This window comes from Phascolarctos cinereus, unplaced genomic scaffold (genome assembly GCF_003287225.1).
Source record: "Phascolarctos cinereus isolate Bilbo 61053 unplaced genomic scaffold, phaCin_HiC Scaffold_5;HRSCAF=322, whole genome shotgun sequence".
Lineage (NCBI taxonomy): Eukaryota > Metazoa > Chordata > Mammalia > Diprotodontia > Phascolarctidae > Phascolarctos > Phascolarctos cinereus.
In genome coordinates this window covers 414,466,890-414,479,812 of record NW_027555958.1, presented here as the reverse complement: position 1 = coordinate 414,479,812, position 12,923 = coordinate 414,466,890, and the positions used below count along the sequence as shown (strand labels likewise).

Sequence of the window (12,923 nt, the reverse complement as noted above, 5' to 3'; positions counted from 1 at the left end):
AATATATATATATACTGATTTTTCCCCCCCAAACAAACAAACAAAACCATCCCAAAAGCCTTGATTCAAGGCTGTCCTGGATGTGGGAGGCTGACTTTCAGATAACTAAGGCTATAAATGTAATACTGAACTACAATTATAATCGCTGACCTGTGCAGGAACATGCTAATCTTATGGTCAGTAAGTAGCAGAGGAGCTGGTTAACAGGTAGCAGAGCCCTAGGATGGAGTGCTCCTCAGTTCAGTATATAACCCACTTCAGGAAGGAGGCAAGAACAGAAGATCAGCCTTATAACGAATTTTGTAGAAGGGTATTATATAGCAGTATTCCCGCATATTTTCAATTGTTGTTGTTACTAAGGGGAAAAAACTGTTATCATGTGGATTTAAATAAGAAAAAAATATATAAAATATTTTGACTTTACTGATTAATTTGTATAATCTATACATCTGGAAAACTATAGGTAAGTCATTCCTCATTGATGTGAACAGAGAGCTGGATATAGTTCTAACTCTAACTTCATCTTGCTCATTACTGATAATTTATCTGAATCATTGTATTTATTGTAATTTTAACGTAAGACAAGTAAAAATATTAGGCATTTTGTTTGCAACTGAAAAACTGCTGAATGAATACTGTCAATTTGCTTTCAAAAAAACAGACACTGAAGATTTAAGACTACAATGCTTACTTCCTCTGGATGGAAGGAGTGGGGCAAGGTTGGTGAAGGTGCAAAAGGAGGTGGTGAGATGACTTTTCTCTCTTCTAGTTGGGCCATGATTTCCTTCCGTCGTCGATGTAGCTCATCTAGACTAGGGTGGGCCTGGGGTGGTAGTCTGCTGTAAGGCTCCTAGAAATGAAATGAAAAATTCAGAAAAGACTTTAAAAACCCACTGAATGTATTTAATGTTTATTTAAATAGTTAATAGCTTTGGTACATCCACTTTAAACATTTGTCTTAAATGTTCCCTCCCAGCTTTAAATATATAATATAATAAACTTGATGTTCAAAATTTAAAGCCAACAAAAAAATGTGTCAAAGTTCTCAAGAGAAGCAGGCTAGATTTCTTATTGTCTATCAGGTAGCTGTCAACCTTCAATTATGCTGAAAATTTTAATCTTTTAAATAAAAGTTGAGAAATTAAGAAAATTGGATTGTGGCCAAAAAAAAGAAAAGAAAAGAAAAGAGAAACATGGCTTCACTTTTAATAATAAATTAATCAAATTATTAAAGGAAAAAAAACCGGTCAGCTAGAAACAGAACGTTTGCACATATTTCAAAAGCTAGATTAGACAGCTAGGTGCTAGCGCTAGCTACCTATTCCAAAGGTTAGAGAATCATTTCAAGAGACTAATTCATTAAATAGTAATTTTTAAAAATAGGCATACTCTGATATATGGAGGTCTTATCTGACTTGGATGTGGACCCACAGGATAATAACTCTCTATTTGCTGGTATCTCTCTCTGGACTCTGGTACATAAGGTGAAACAGCTGCCGGTGGAATCTCAATGGGTACTGGGCTTTCCTGGAAAATCTCCTCTCGTGGATAAGACTGAGTAGGGTACACACGACGGCCATCATAATGTGGTGGGTACACGGGTGGGTACTGTTGTGGCTGAGTCCCATATTGGGAGTTTACTACACGATCCTGGAGGTAGGGTGGGTAATGATCCAAATATGGAGGACCAGGTTCAGGAGCAGATGGTGGCGGTCGGACAAAGCGGGAGACACATTGCGGGGTTGGAGTATAGTACATCCCTATAAGTATAAAACAAGCACCAAAAACAGTCTTTGTAAGCAAATCTTCTAGTGAGAAATAGACTTTTTTTACCTGTGTAATCAATAAGAGTCATTAATTTACTCTTTGCATTATAAAACAAGCTGACAGCAAGACAATCCAGTAAGATGTGACAAAATGTGAAACTTGAAAACAGTAGCAGCGCTTCAGAGCATGTTCCCTCTGACCATCTGCCACTGCTCCTTCCCCTAACTTGCTTCAGTGTGGGCTGTGCCAGACAGTCAGGCTGGTGATACTACCAGAATGCTCCTCTCTCCCCTACTCCTGCCTCCCATTTTAGCCCAGACAAAAAGGTTTACTATATAACTAATAAATTAAAAAAATTACTGCTTATTTCATATTTACCCCAGTCTTTTATTTTCTATTTTTTAGACATAATTAAAATAATAGATCATTACAGCGCACACACACACACACACACACACACGTATAGCTTATAAATAAAATACATGGGGGTCTGTGTACCAAAAAATTCTTTGTTGATAGTGGTATATGATCAAATAAGTTTGGAAATAATTTCAAGGGCAGAGGCTCACTGTATAACACTGTTAAACTACGATCTTAGTGCCGGGGACAGGGAAGATGCCTGGCGCTAAGGAATCAACAGGCTGATGGTATGTGACGACCACTGGCTCAGAGATCTGTAACCCAACCGTACGTGGGCACAGAGAGGGAAGAGCAACAATAATGACATAGTTCTAAGCTCCACATAGGTTACTTTAACAATAATGAGATTGGTTCTTTGCACAAATAGCCAAAAAGTTATACATACACTAAAGTAAAAAGCATCAAAAACTACTGTTTTAAAAGCAGAGAAGGACGTGTGTAGTCAATGCTAGCAACAGTAGTTTGTAAAAATACCTGTCGTCTATTCTGATTTCAGGAGGGTCCATTTTCACTGTTCCTCAGGTGTCATTTTATATTCAAAGACATTAAGCTTTAGTGACATTTTAGGCTTCTCTATGTTATCCTCAAACCCTCAGAATCATTTTAAGAGACTAATTCATTAAATTCCTTCACATTTTTAAAAACAGGCACACTCTACCAGATGGAGGTCTTATCTGACTTGGACATGGACCCACTGGATAGTAACCCTCTATTTTCCTTCACTAACTCAGTTCTTACTGCAGATTTGCCTATTTCTTAACAGTACCACCCTTCTACAGGTCTCTGCAAGTAACTCTGGCCTCCTCTCTGCATTCAATCAATTCAATAAATTCAATTCAAACATTCAATCAACTGCCAAATCTAACAGATTCAATCTCTGAAACAACAGTAACTCACTCTTATCTCTGTGTGTGTGTGTGTGTGTGTGTGTGTGTGTGTGTGAGTGAGAGAGAGACGGTGTGTAAATGTGTCTGTACACACTTACCAACAGGGGAACCATGTCTGTGAATTCAGTGATACAGGGGAATTTTCAACTTCCTTTGTCAATGTAGATTTGCACCTGAGAGTCCTAACATCCTCTGGGCCACTGAGGCATTAAGTGTCACGTGGCCAGTATGGGTCAGAGGGTGTTTCTGATTCTACAACAGGCTATCTACTACTTCACACACATTTTTGATTAGCATACTCATCTGTGGTTACACAGCTAGTATCTGAAGAGAGGGTAAAACCTACTTCTTTTACTCCATGCCCAGCACTCTATATGATGATGATTGTGACGACAGTGGTGACAACTACTACAGTTAAAACAGATGCCTCTTATACAGTACTTAAGGTGTGCAAAGCAACACACATTTTATCATTTTATTCTTTAAAGATGTAAAATCGTAGGAAGAACTAAAAAAACACAAACTCCAGGGGCAAAGAACCTGGATTCAAATCCTACCTTTGACATTTACTACCTATGGGACTTTGGGCAAGTCATTTGTACAATAAAGGAGCCCTCTAAAACTGTTTCTAAGCAATTCTAAATCCTTCACCCTATGATACTCACCACAAACCTGGGAGGCAAATATTACTTATAAAGGAAGAATCTAAAGGAGAGGAAAGTCCAGTGATTTGCCCAGAGTCAAAGAGCAATTACGTTTTTGAAATTTGAATCTAACTCAAATTTAGTGTCCTACCCACTAAACCAGACACTCCTTCCCCCTCCTCTTGTGAACTAGTCTCTGCCTTCAAGTATGAAAAGCTGGGTTGATTAGTTAGCTGACACAATGAAAGATAAAGTCAGAATTCAAAAAGATTGACTAGAACACTGTGCTGAATGTATTATGAAGTGACTTAATAGGGATAAATGAAAGATTTCACACATGGGTTTCAAAAGTAAACTTCACAAATAATAAAAGGGAATTCATCTTAAAAAAATGATCTAAGGGTCTCCTGGACTGACTGCAAAGTCAATAAAAATCAACAGGTGCTATGGCTACCTATAAAGCCAAGGCGATGAATGACTACATTCAAAAGAGGTGGGGGGGCAGCTAGGTGGCGCAGTGGATAGACCATCGGCCTTGGATTCAGGAGGACCTGAGTTCAAATCCAGCCTCAGACACATAACACTTAACTAGCTGTGTGACCCTGGGCAAGTCACTTAACCCCATTGCCTATGCTTTAAAAAAAAAAAGAGGTACAGGGTCCAGAACTGGGGAGGTGCAATTTCTACTGTCAGATCACGCCTACAATACCTCCTATGTTCAAGTTTAAGTACTATATTTTAGCAAAGGCAGTGAATAAGCAGGAGAAACTCCCCAATAATTAGAGCTATCGAAGAGTAAATGAGACTGTCTCAGGAGACAGCGGGTTCTGCCTCACAGAACATTTATAGCAAAGGCTAGATGACCTAGTAGCCATTTGTTGTAAAGGGGAATATTGTTCAGATCAGGTTGCACCTTTAATGAGTTTTCACTGACTGACAAATTAAGCTCAAACTCTTCAGCTGATTGATCATTTCAGCTGTTCCTCAGTAAGGTCACAACCTCATTTTTCAGCCTGAACTCCCTAACAGGACTACACACATCCCATCCTTAGAGCCAAAATGAACTCCTAACTACTCTATGAAAAGGAACTATAATTTCCTCCTTCCATGTTTTCGCTCTTGTCATTCTTTCAGCATAAAATCATAGGATCCCAGAGCTAGAGATGGAACAAGCTTCAAAGATCATGGAATCTAACCCTCAGTTTTTATAAATGAGGAAGCAGTCCCAGAGAAGCCAAGTGACTTGGCTAGTGTTATAAAACTAGTAAGGAACAGGACTGGAATCCAGAGCTGGGGATGAAGGGAAGGGCATTTTCCTCAGCACTGTCAAATGGCATAGCTCCTTTCTGCGTTCAGGAGCACAGGCATCACTTGTCTACAACAAAGGGGCTGAGGTCAAAACAAATGCAGCAAACCTCTACCTCATGTGAACACTCCCACCTGCTACCCTGAGACCTGAGTGGGAATGCACTCCCCTCCCCAAAGGAGTTGGGTTGAACTCCTAGTCCACCTGGAACTCTACTGTGCTGCACATCAAGCCCTGACGTGTGACTGAGAGAATCTGCAGAGAGTGGACAGTGCAGGCCAGAGTAAACATGGGAGGACCAAGGGCTGGGGCACCCTGGATAGTTGATATGAAATGGAGTTGTCTCCAGAACTGGAACCTTTATAAAGCTTATCCATTCTCTCATACCCATCTCAAAAATCACTTGAGAAAGTTTTTCTGGATTCCCTTAAAGGGATGAGATTTCTGGTTTTCTGCATGACCTTAGACAAAGTATTTAACGTCAGAGCATCTAACAGTCTCCTAATCTATAAAATGAAGGAGTTGGATTAGATGAACTCAGTGGTCCCTTTCAGGTCTACATTGATGATTCTATGATTCCTGAAATACACACACAGTGTCAACTTAGTTGACTGAGGGGGAAAATATGCCATACTTGCCAAGAATATTGTCTAATTATTAATTTTTTAGGCTGAAAGACTGAGTCCAAAATATAAAAACCTAGCAAACATCCTGTTATCTATTGAGCAGATCTGCCTTACCCTCTTGTTGTGACTTGTCATTTCTATGACTACATGAATATTCTAGATTAACAGATAACAGCACAATATTACTTAGTAGATTATCTTGGGTTTTAACTCTGGCTCTGTCACTGGTAGAACTAATACATAGCTCACTGCATCCTTGCTATTAATTGTATAATCTGTAACCTGCTAATAAATTTTGTCATCTACCTGTCTCATAAAAGATGTGTCAATAATGAACAAAGTACTACTTCACTACTCTAAGAGAAAATGGATTACACAACTTAAAGGTGTGTTATTACCTGGGGGATAAGGTGCTGCCTCAAAAGGTGGAGCAGCTCCTCGAGGATCCTGATAAAATACATCTGCTTGCTGCGCTGAGTATAGCTGGGAGCCTCGTGGTACCATGGGAAGAGGTTTGGTAACCGGCATGGAAGGCAGGTCTGTCGGTCCCCTAGGGGGTACAGGGTGAGGAGTCACAGGTAAGGCAGAAATGTTCTTGGGTCCAGGTTCCAGTCTAAAAGGAAAAGGAAAAAGTGTTTAATGATCATTAAGTTGTCTGAAGAAGTTCCCTCTGAGTCAACAACAAGCTATATAACAAAGCAGATTTGCATATTTTAGGAAATAGCTTATAATTTCTGTTGTCCCTCTAATAAAAAAATAAAGTGGCTTATGTCTCCTGTTCTGGTTTCTTTTTTAATCATTAGGTCATAGAAATGCAAGCCACCAGAAAAAAAGGAAACTACTGGAAGAGATTAGAAAATAGCTACTGTTCCTTAACCACATGTTTCACACACAGAAAACCTCAATCAATAGTTAGGAAGCCGTACAGGTCAGGAGGGGATCCCGGAGCGCTGCTGCTCAGGTGGTCAATCTTTCCTGGCTTCAGACCAGAGTCATAGCTGGAGTCTGTCCCTCGGGGGATCAGCTGTGTCACGGTGCTCCCTGCTGACACAATTCCATTCGGCAGGGCAGTAGGTTTTCTGCTGGGCAGGTCCACTGCCCCCTCTTCTGAAAGGATACCTGCTGAAGGTAGGCCCACCTCATTGAGCTGGCCTAAGGAGGCACTCAGGGGTCTTCTGGGAACCAGACGTTTGTTCATTTTACGAAATCTTCAGAAAAACAAAATTACACACCAAAAAAAATTTTTTTTAAATTAAAATTAAAAAAAAAGAAAGAAAAAAAAAGAAACCACCAAAAGGGACAGTTTTGCATAGGCACTATAGGCAAAATTTCCAATTCTTATAAATTTTCCAGCAATCAAATTTCTTAAAACAAATACCTGATTACCACCCCCCTTTGAAATTACTGTAAGAAATTCTAACAGAAAATATCTTCTATCTGTAAGAATGTATATACAGGAAAATAAGCAAAAAAAACCCCACACATACTTCATTCAATCTTGCATATTTATTCAACAAATAAAAAGTTTGTTGACTGAACGAAACGTTTTTTCATTAGGGACATTTTGATTAAAGTAAAAAACTCCTTAAAGCTGAAACATTTTGAATATGTATTTGGTCACTGTATTCTACTTTTTTTTTATCATGAGTAGTCCACTGTATCACTCTTATATCATTCTTTTATTATGAAGCATTTTGTTGAACCCCCTACAGAACATACTGGAGGAATGGAAGTGAAAAATGGGGGAAAAAAACCCAAAACCAACCAAACAAAAAAAGGCACCTAGATTCTGAAATAGCACTTTTGCTCTACTGTAGTTCAATGACTGAACAGTGAAGTCACTTTTATTAAATTCTCTGAGGAAAACTGTTAAAGTCAAAAATACTACAAATCAACTTAATAATGACCAAGTTTGACTAACTGAAAGTGGCAGAATATAACTGTTATAATGGAATTATGACACCTATGTACTAAGATTAGATTTTTTTTTGGTTATTGTTAAATAAGGAATGCTCCAACCGTAGTAAGAAAACATTACGGGGTAATTTACAGAGACTTGTGAAATGAGAAATATGAATGGGGAAAAAGAAGGAAATTCCTTTTTGTTACAGCATGCCAGAAAACAAAACAAACTAGACATGAGATTAAAGGGTCTAAACTTTACTGTAGTTAAAAATTTAATTCCCATACTATAGCATCCTTCATCCAACCATGAAGGGGAAATTTGTTTTGAAATAGGGATTCTTTTGATACATATTTAAATTTAGAAATAAACCTACACACAAATAACACGTAATTATCCCAAGTGGTTTCCATTTGTGAATACCTGCTATTTTTATCTAAAGAAGAAAATCTATTCTTTCATTTAGCCTGTGAGGGGAGAAAGCCCTCATTTTTCAGGAAAACACAACTGTTTTCCAAGATACTGTCACTATTTTGGGGGTTAGAATTATTCATTTAAGAGGATACATGGGCCAGCTAGGTGGCACAGTGGATAGAGCACTGGCATTGAAGTCAGGAACACCTGAGTTCAAATTCGGACTCAGACACTTGACACTTACTAGCTGTGTGACCCTGGGCAAGTCACTTGATCCCAATGCCTAGCCAAAAAAAAAAACCCAAACAAAAAAACCAAACAAGAGAGATTCATAAATACAAAATTGCTCTCCCTAATAACACTCTCCCCCAGTTTGGTTGCTATTTTGTTGCTCTTAATTTTTAGTAGGATTCTACCCAGCAAAACTGAGTCTGATCCTTCAGGGGGAAAAATGGCATTCAGTGAAACAGAGGACTTTCAAGCAATCTTGATGAAAAGACCAGAGCTGAATAGAAAATCTGACTTTCAAATATAAGAGTCAAGTGGAACATGAAGAGGTAAACAGGAAAGAGAAATCATAAGAGACTTATTAAGGCTGAACTGTTTACATTCCTGCATGGAAAGATGCAGTATTAGGGTAGTTGGAGGGAAAAAATTATATGTATGTATAGGTAGATAGACAGATAGATAGACAGACAGGGGGCACAGGATGAGTTGAAGATTAAGGGGTTATATCTGGAGAATAAAATTAAGGGATGAGAGAGGATTATATTTGGAGAAGAAGAAAGGGAGAGGTAGGATGGGGTAAATTATCTCACAAAAAAAAGCAGAAAAGAAAAGTCTCTTACAGTGGAGGGGAAATGGGGGAAGGTGAGAGGGAATGAGGGAATCTTATTCTCATAGGATTTGGCTTAAGGAGGGAATAACATACACATTCAGTTGGGTATGGAAATCTGTCTTGCTGTACAGGAAAACAGGGGGAGAAGGGGACAAGAGAGCAGGGGGGTGATAGAGAAGAGGGCAGATTGGGAAAGGGGGTAATCAGAAGCAAATACTTCTGAGGAGGGACAGGGTCAAAAAAAGAATAGAATAAATGGGAGGGCAGGATAGGATTGAGGGAAATAGAGTTAGTTTTTCACAACATGTCTACTAAGGAAGTGTTTTGCATAACTGCACATGTATGACCTATTGAGTTGGAGGGTGGTGGGGAGGGAAGAAAGGAGAGATCTGAAACCTAAAGTTTTAAAAACATATGTTTAAAAAAAATGTTTTCACATGCTACTGAGAAAAAAGAAATACAGGAAATGGGGTACAGAAGTATGTCCTGCCCTACAGGAAAATAGAAGGGAAAGGGGATAAGAGAAGGGGGGAAGAGATAGAGAGGACAGACTAGGGGAAGATATATTCAGAATGCATGCCATCTTGGGGTAGGGGGAGGGGTGAGATGGGGTGAAAATTTGGAACTCAAAATCTTGTGGAAGTAAATATTGAGAACTGAAAATAAATATATACTAAAAAAATTTTTTTTAGTAGGATTCTTTTAAGGTATTATATGAACATAAAAAATTGCATTGGCATAATTTATTATTGTAGCCTCTGCTAACTTCCTGAGTTTCAAAGGCAAGCAAGGCTTCCAATGAAACTCTTAGGTTATTGTAACAGGGATACAACAAAAGTCTGAAATAATTTCTACAAGATGGATACCTACTTTTCCAATTCATCCTGTGAGTGTGCAAACGTGCAGCTGGCCCCCCGGGGGCACCCTCCTCTCTGTTTCATGTCTCGGCACATGTAAGTTTTATACTTGCTGTGCTGAGGAGGCTAAGGAGCAAAAATAAATCAATTAATCAGTGAAGCATTTAAACAGATGATCCTAAGTTACTGTACAGTTTAAAGGGCTTTAAGAAGACTTCTGTCTTTGAAGTAACAGAAAACAATAAATAGTGTCATGCTTTCCTTATACTTTAGTATCAAAACACAGCAATACAATATTTTTTCAAGGTATGACCTCAATCTGTGCAACCCAAAAATTTCCCCAGATTATTAATGGCAGTGAAGCCACTGTCGTTTAAGATTGTAAGCATGGTTTTTAAATTAGTTTATAATATCCAATGCTGAACAATGTGGAACCTTAATAAATACTATTTGACAATAATGATGACCTTCTCTTAAACCATACCATGCTTTATTTAATATGTACTTTAAAGCCTATCTGACACCAATTAGTGCATTAAAGTTTTATCAGATAATGCTTCATCAAATTACCAATGTGAAAAAATCCCATTATAGTAGTTCTCTATGGAGAAGAGGGAGGTTTAAAGGTAGGAGATTAAAGACAGTCTATAGAACCTTCAAGTGCAATTACTCTATGATGTAAAGCTAAAACAAGTTGGCTGCATTTCATTATTTATTGCCAGATTTGGGGATTCTACTCCAGCATTCAAGAAAGCTGTAAGATTTGCTTTTCTTCTTAAAGGGAAAGAAACAAAGCTCAAATTTTAGGTGTGAGTCTTCACCTCCATATTATTCTATATGGCAGACCTTTACTACAAGCTATCAGGAGGGCAATTTTTATTTCAATTTCTCTAGATGACCATATGAACCCAATTTACAAGGATAATCATACAAAAAAATGAATTTTTATTTTTTGTCAGCCTCTTTCAAAAGTATTGCTGATTCAGGGTTGGCAAATAGTAACCTACTTTTCTTTCTTATGTCTGTGCCTTTAGTGACTTTACTTCTTCATACATACATACTCCTGTATTACCTGTTGCTGGTCTGTTCCTTTCTTACTGTGATTTTGAATATAATCAACCAGTCCATGTACCACTGTGCGCACAGCGACCAACCCATTTTCTAACTGTTCCCAAGTTGGAGGAGGGGCATCTGTGTAGCATACAAGGAAAAGGAGCAAGAGCTTTTTACAAGGCTGCATAAACAACAACAAAACTGAATTATAGAAAAGGACATAACAATTTTTAACTACAAAAAAGATGATGCTCAGACATCCAAGAAAAATAAGGCCTTTCTCTACAGTATGTCATTTAACTTGTCATCCACTGCAGAATGATGGAGTAAGCTTTTTTCCTTCTATTTTCAGTAAAATCATTAGCTTGGAAAAAATTCAGAGCTTTTATAATAAAAACAAGTATCTTGGTATCCCTTGCAGTTACAGTATTGTTGGAAGTACTTTGTGAATCAACTTGCTATATTTTTAAAAACTACAAGAGATGCTTTTTTATGTAAAAAGATACATTTAACTAGTATCTTCTTACATTATCCACATTTCCCAAGATTATCTGCCCAAAGAGATGCTACTTAAAGGAATCCTAAAGTAAAATCTTTTGTTCTTTTTCAATGAAATAAGTAATTCATTTATTTGGTGAACTTAGATAACCATATACAGAAACGGCTTTGTCATTTAGCAGGAAAAGAAATCTGGTTAATAAAAAAAAATGCCATGTAAATAAGCTAAAAGTTGTATTTTATAGAATCACAGATTTATCAGCTAGATGGGAATTCAACTCACACCTGAACAGAACTCCTGCGGATGACACTTCCAATTTCAAGGCAGGTTGTTAAACATGTGAACAGCTTTAATTGTTCCAAAGCTTACCATGAATCAAGCTGAAACCTGCCTCTCCAATGTCTGCCAAGTGCTTCTTGTTGTGCTTAAGCAGAACAAGCCCAAACCCTCCCTTCCACAACCAGCCCTTCATGCAGGAGAAGAGCTCTTAAGTCTTCTCTATCCTATTCTAAACAACCTCAGTTCCTTTAAATGATTCTCATATTGTATGCATGGGTGGGGGGATGGAACAAGCATTTATTAAGTGCCTACCATGTGCCAGGCCCTGTACTAATAAGCTTTTTACAAATATCTCATTTGGTAGTCACAACAGCTCTGAGCGGTATGTGCTATTATGATCCCCATTTTACAGCTGAGGAAACTAAAGCAGACAGACTGACTGACTGACTGACTTGCCAAAGGGACTCAACTTACAAATGTCAATCTGGATCTGAATTCAGGTCTTCCTAACTCCAGGCCCAGCACTCTCTCTACTGTCCCACCCCGCTGCTTCTAAGTGTGGTGTGCACCTCAACCGAAACACTAGGCCACACAATGGTCTAGTTTAAGTAGGCCAGAGTAAACAAGTTAGGCCAGTGGCATGTAAAAATCTGAAAGGAGAGTTCGGTCTCAGATGAAGGAGCTGCTGACACAACATGGGAGACATTATAAAAAGAACAAAGAATAAATTAAATGTTAGCACAAGTTCCTGTTCTTTTCCTGAATAAGAACCCATTTTAACAAAAAATGATTACATAGACCCCACACACACACATCAGACATGCCAAACACTTAAAATTCACTTGCAGTCTATCAATCACAACAGCATAACGAGGCTTCAGACAACCTACCAAAAGTGTGTTTATTTATTGCACGGATTCACAATGTGTATGAGGTTGGTGCTAATGCAGTAAAATAGGTTCATGGACCCAAGGCATTATCACAGAAAGCCTCCAGGAATTTTTGGCACACAGGCTGGCAACCACTCCCCTGGAACAGTGAATCTCCTTTATACTGGTCATTTTCCAAGAGTTTCAAGAGCTCTTCATTTCTAATTGCTTCAAGTTTGGGAAAGTGTTCATTTTTCTCTTCAGACTAATTCTGCTTCACTAAAGCAACAATTAAGGGGGTGTAGAATAATGGACAGAGCATTGCCCTTGAATCAACAAGCATTTATTAAACACTTACGGGGCGGCTAGGTGGCGCAGTGGATAGAGCTGCGGCCTTGGGAGTCAGGAGGACCTGAGTTCAAATTCAACCTCAGACACTTGACACTTACTAGCTGTGTGACCCTGGGCAAGTCACCTAACCCCAGATTGCCTCACCAAAAAGCAAAAACAAACAAAAACCCACTTATTAGATGCTAGGCCCTGGGCTAAGAGCTGTGAATA

General features: G+C 38.5%; 1 protein-coding gene across 3 annotated transcripts in view; it reads right to left on the bottom strand.

Moving 5' to 3' along the window:
• Positions 1-12,923, bottom strand: part of RC3H1 (ring finger and CCCH-type domains 1) — an 81,810-nt gene that overhangs the window by 21,579 nt on the left and 47,308 nt on the right. For all 3 annotated transcript variants that reach the window (XM_020970465.2, XM_020970466.2, XM_078156484.1), the window contains exons 8-13: positions 10,735-10,853; positions 9,676-9,788; positions 6,577-6,858; positions 6,049-6,263; positions 1,390-1,760; positions 692-850 (exon numbers count right to left, since the gene is read on the bottom strand). In XM_020970465.2, the coding sequence (XP_020826124.1) occupies positions 692-850; positions 1,390-1,760; positions 6,049-6,263; positions 6,577-6,858; positions 9,676-9,788; positions 10,735-10,853 (1,259 nt within the window). The remainder of the gene's footprint in view (positions 1-691; positions 851-1,389; positions 1,761-6,048; positions 6,264-6,576; positions 6,859-9,675; positions 9,789-10,734; positions 10,854-12,923) is intronic.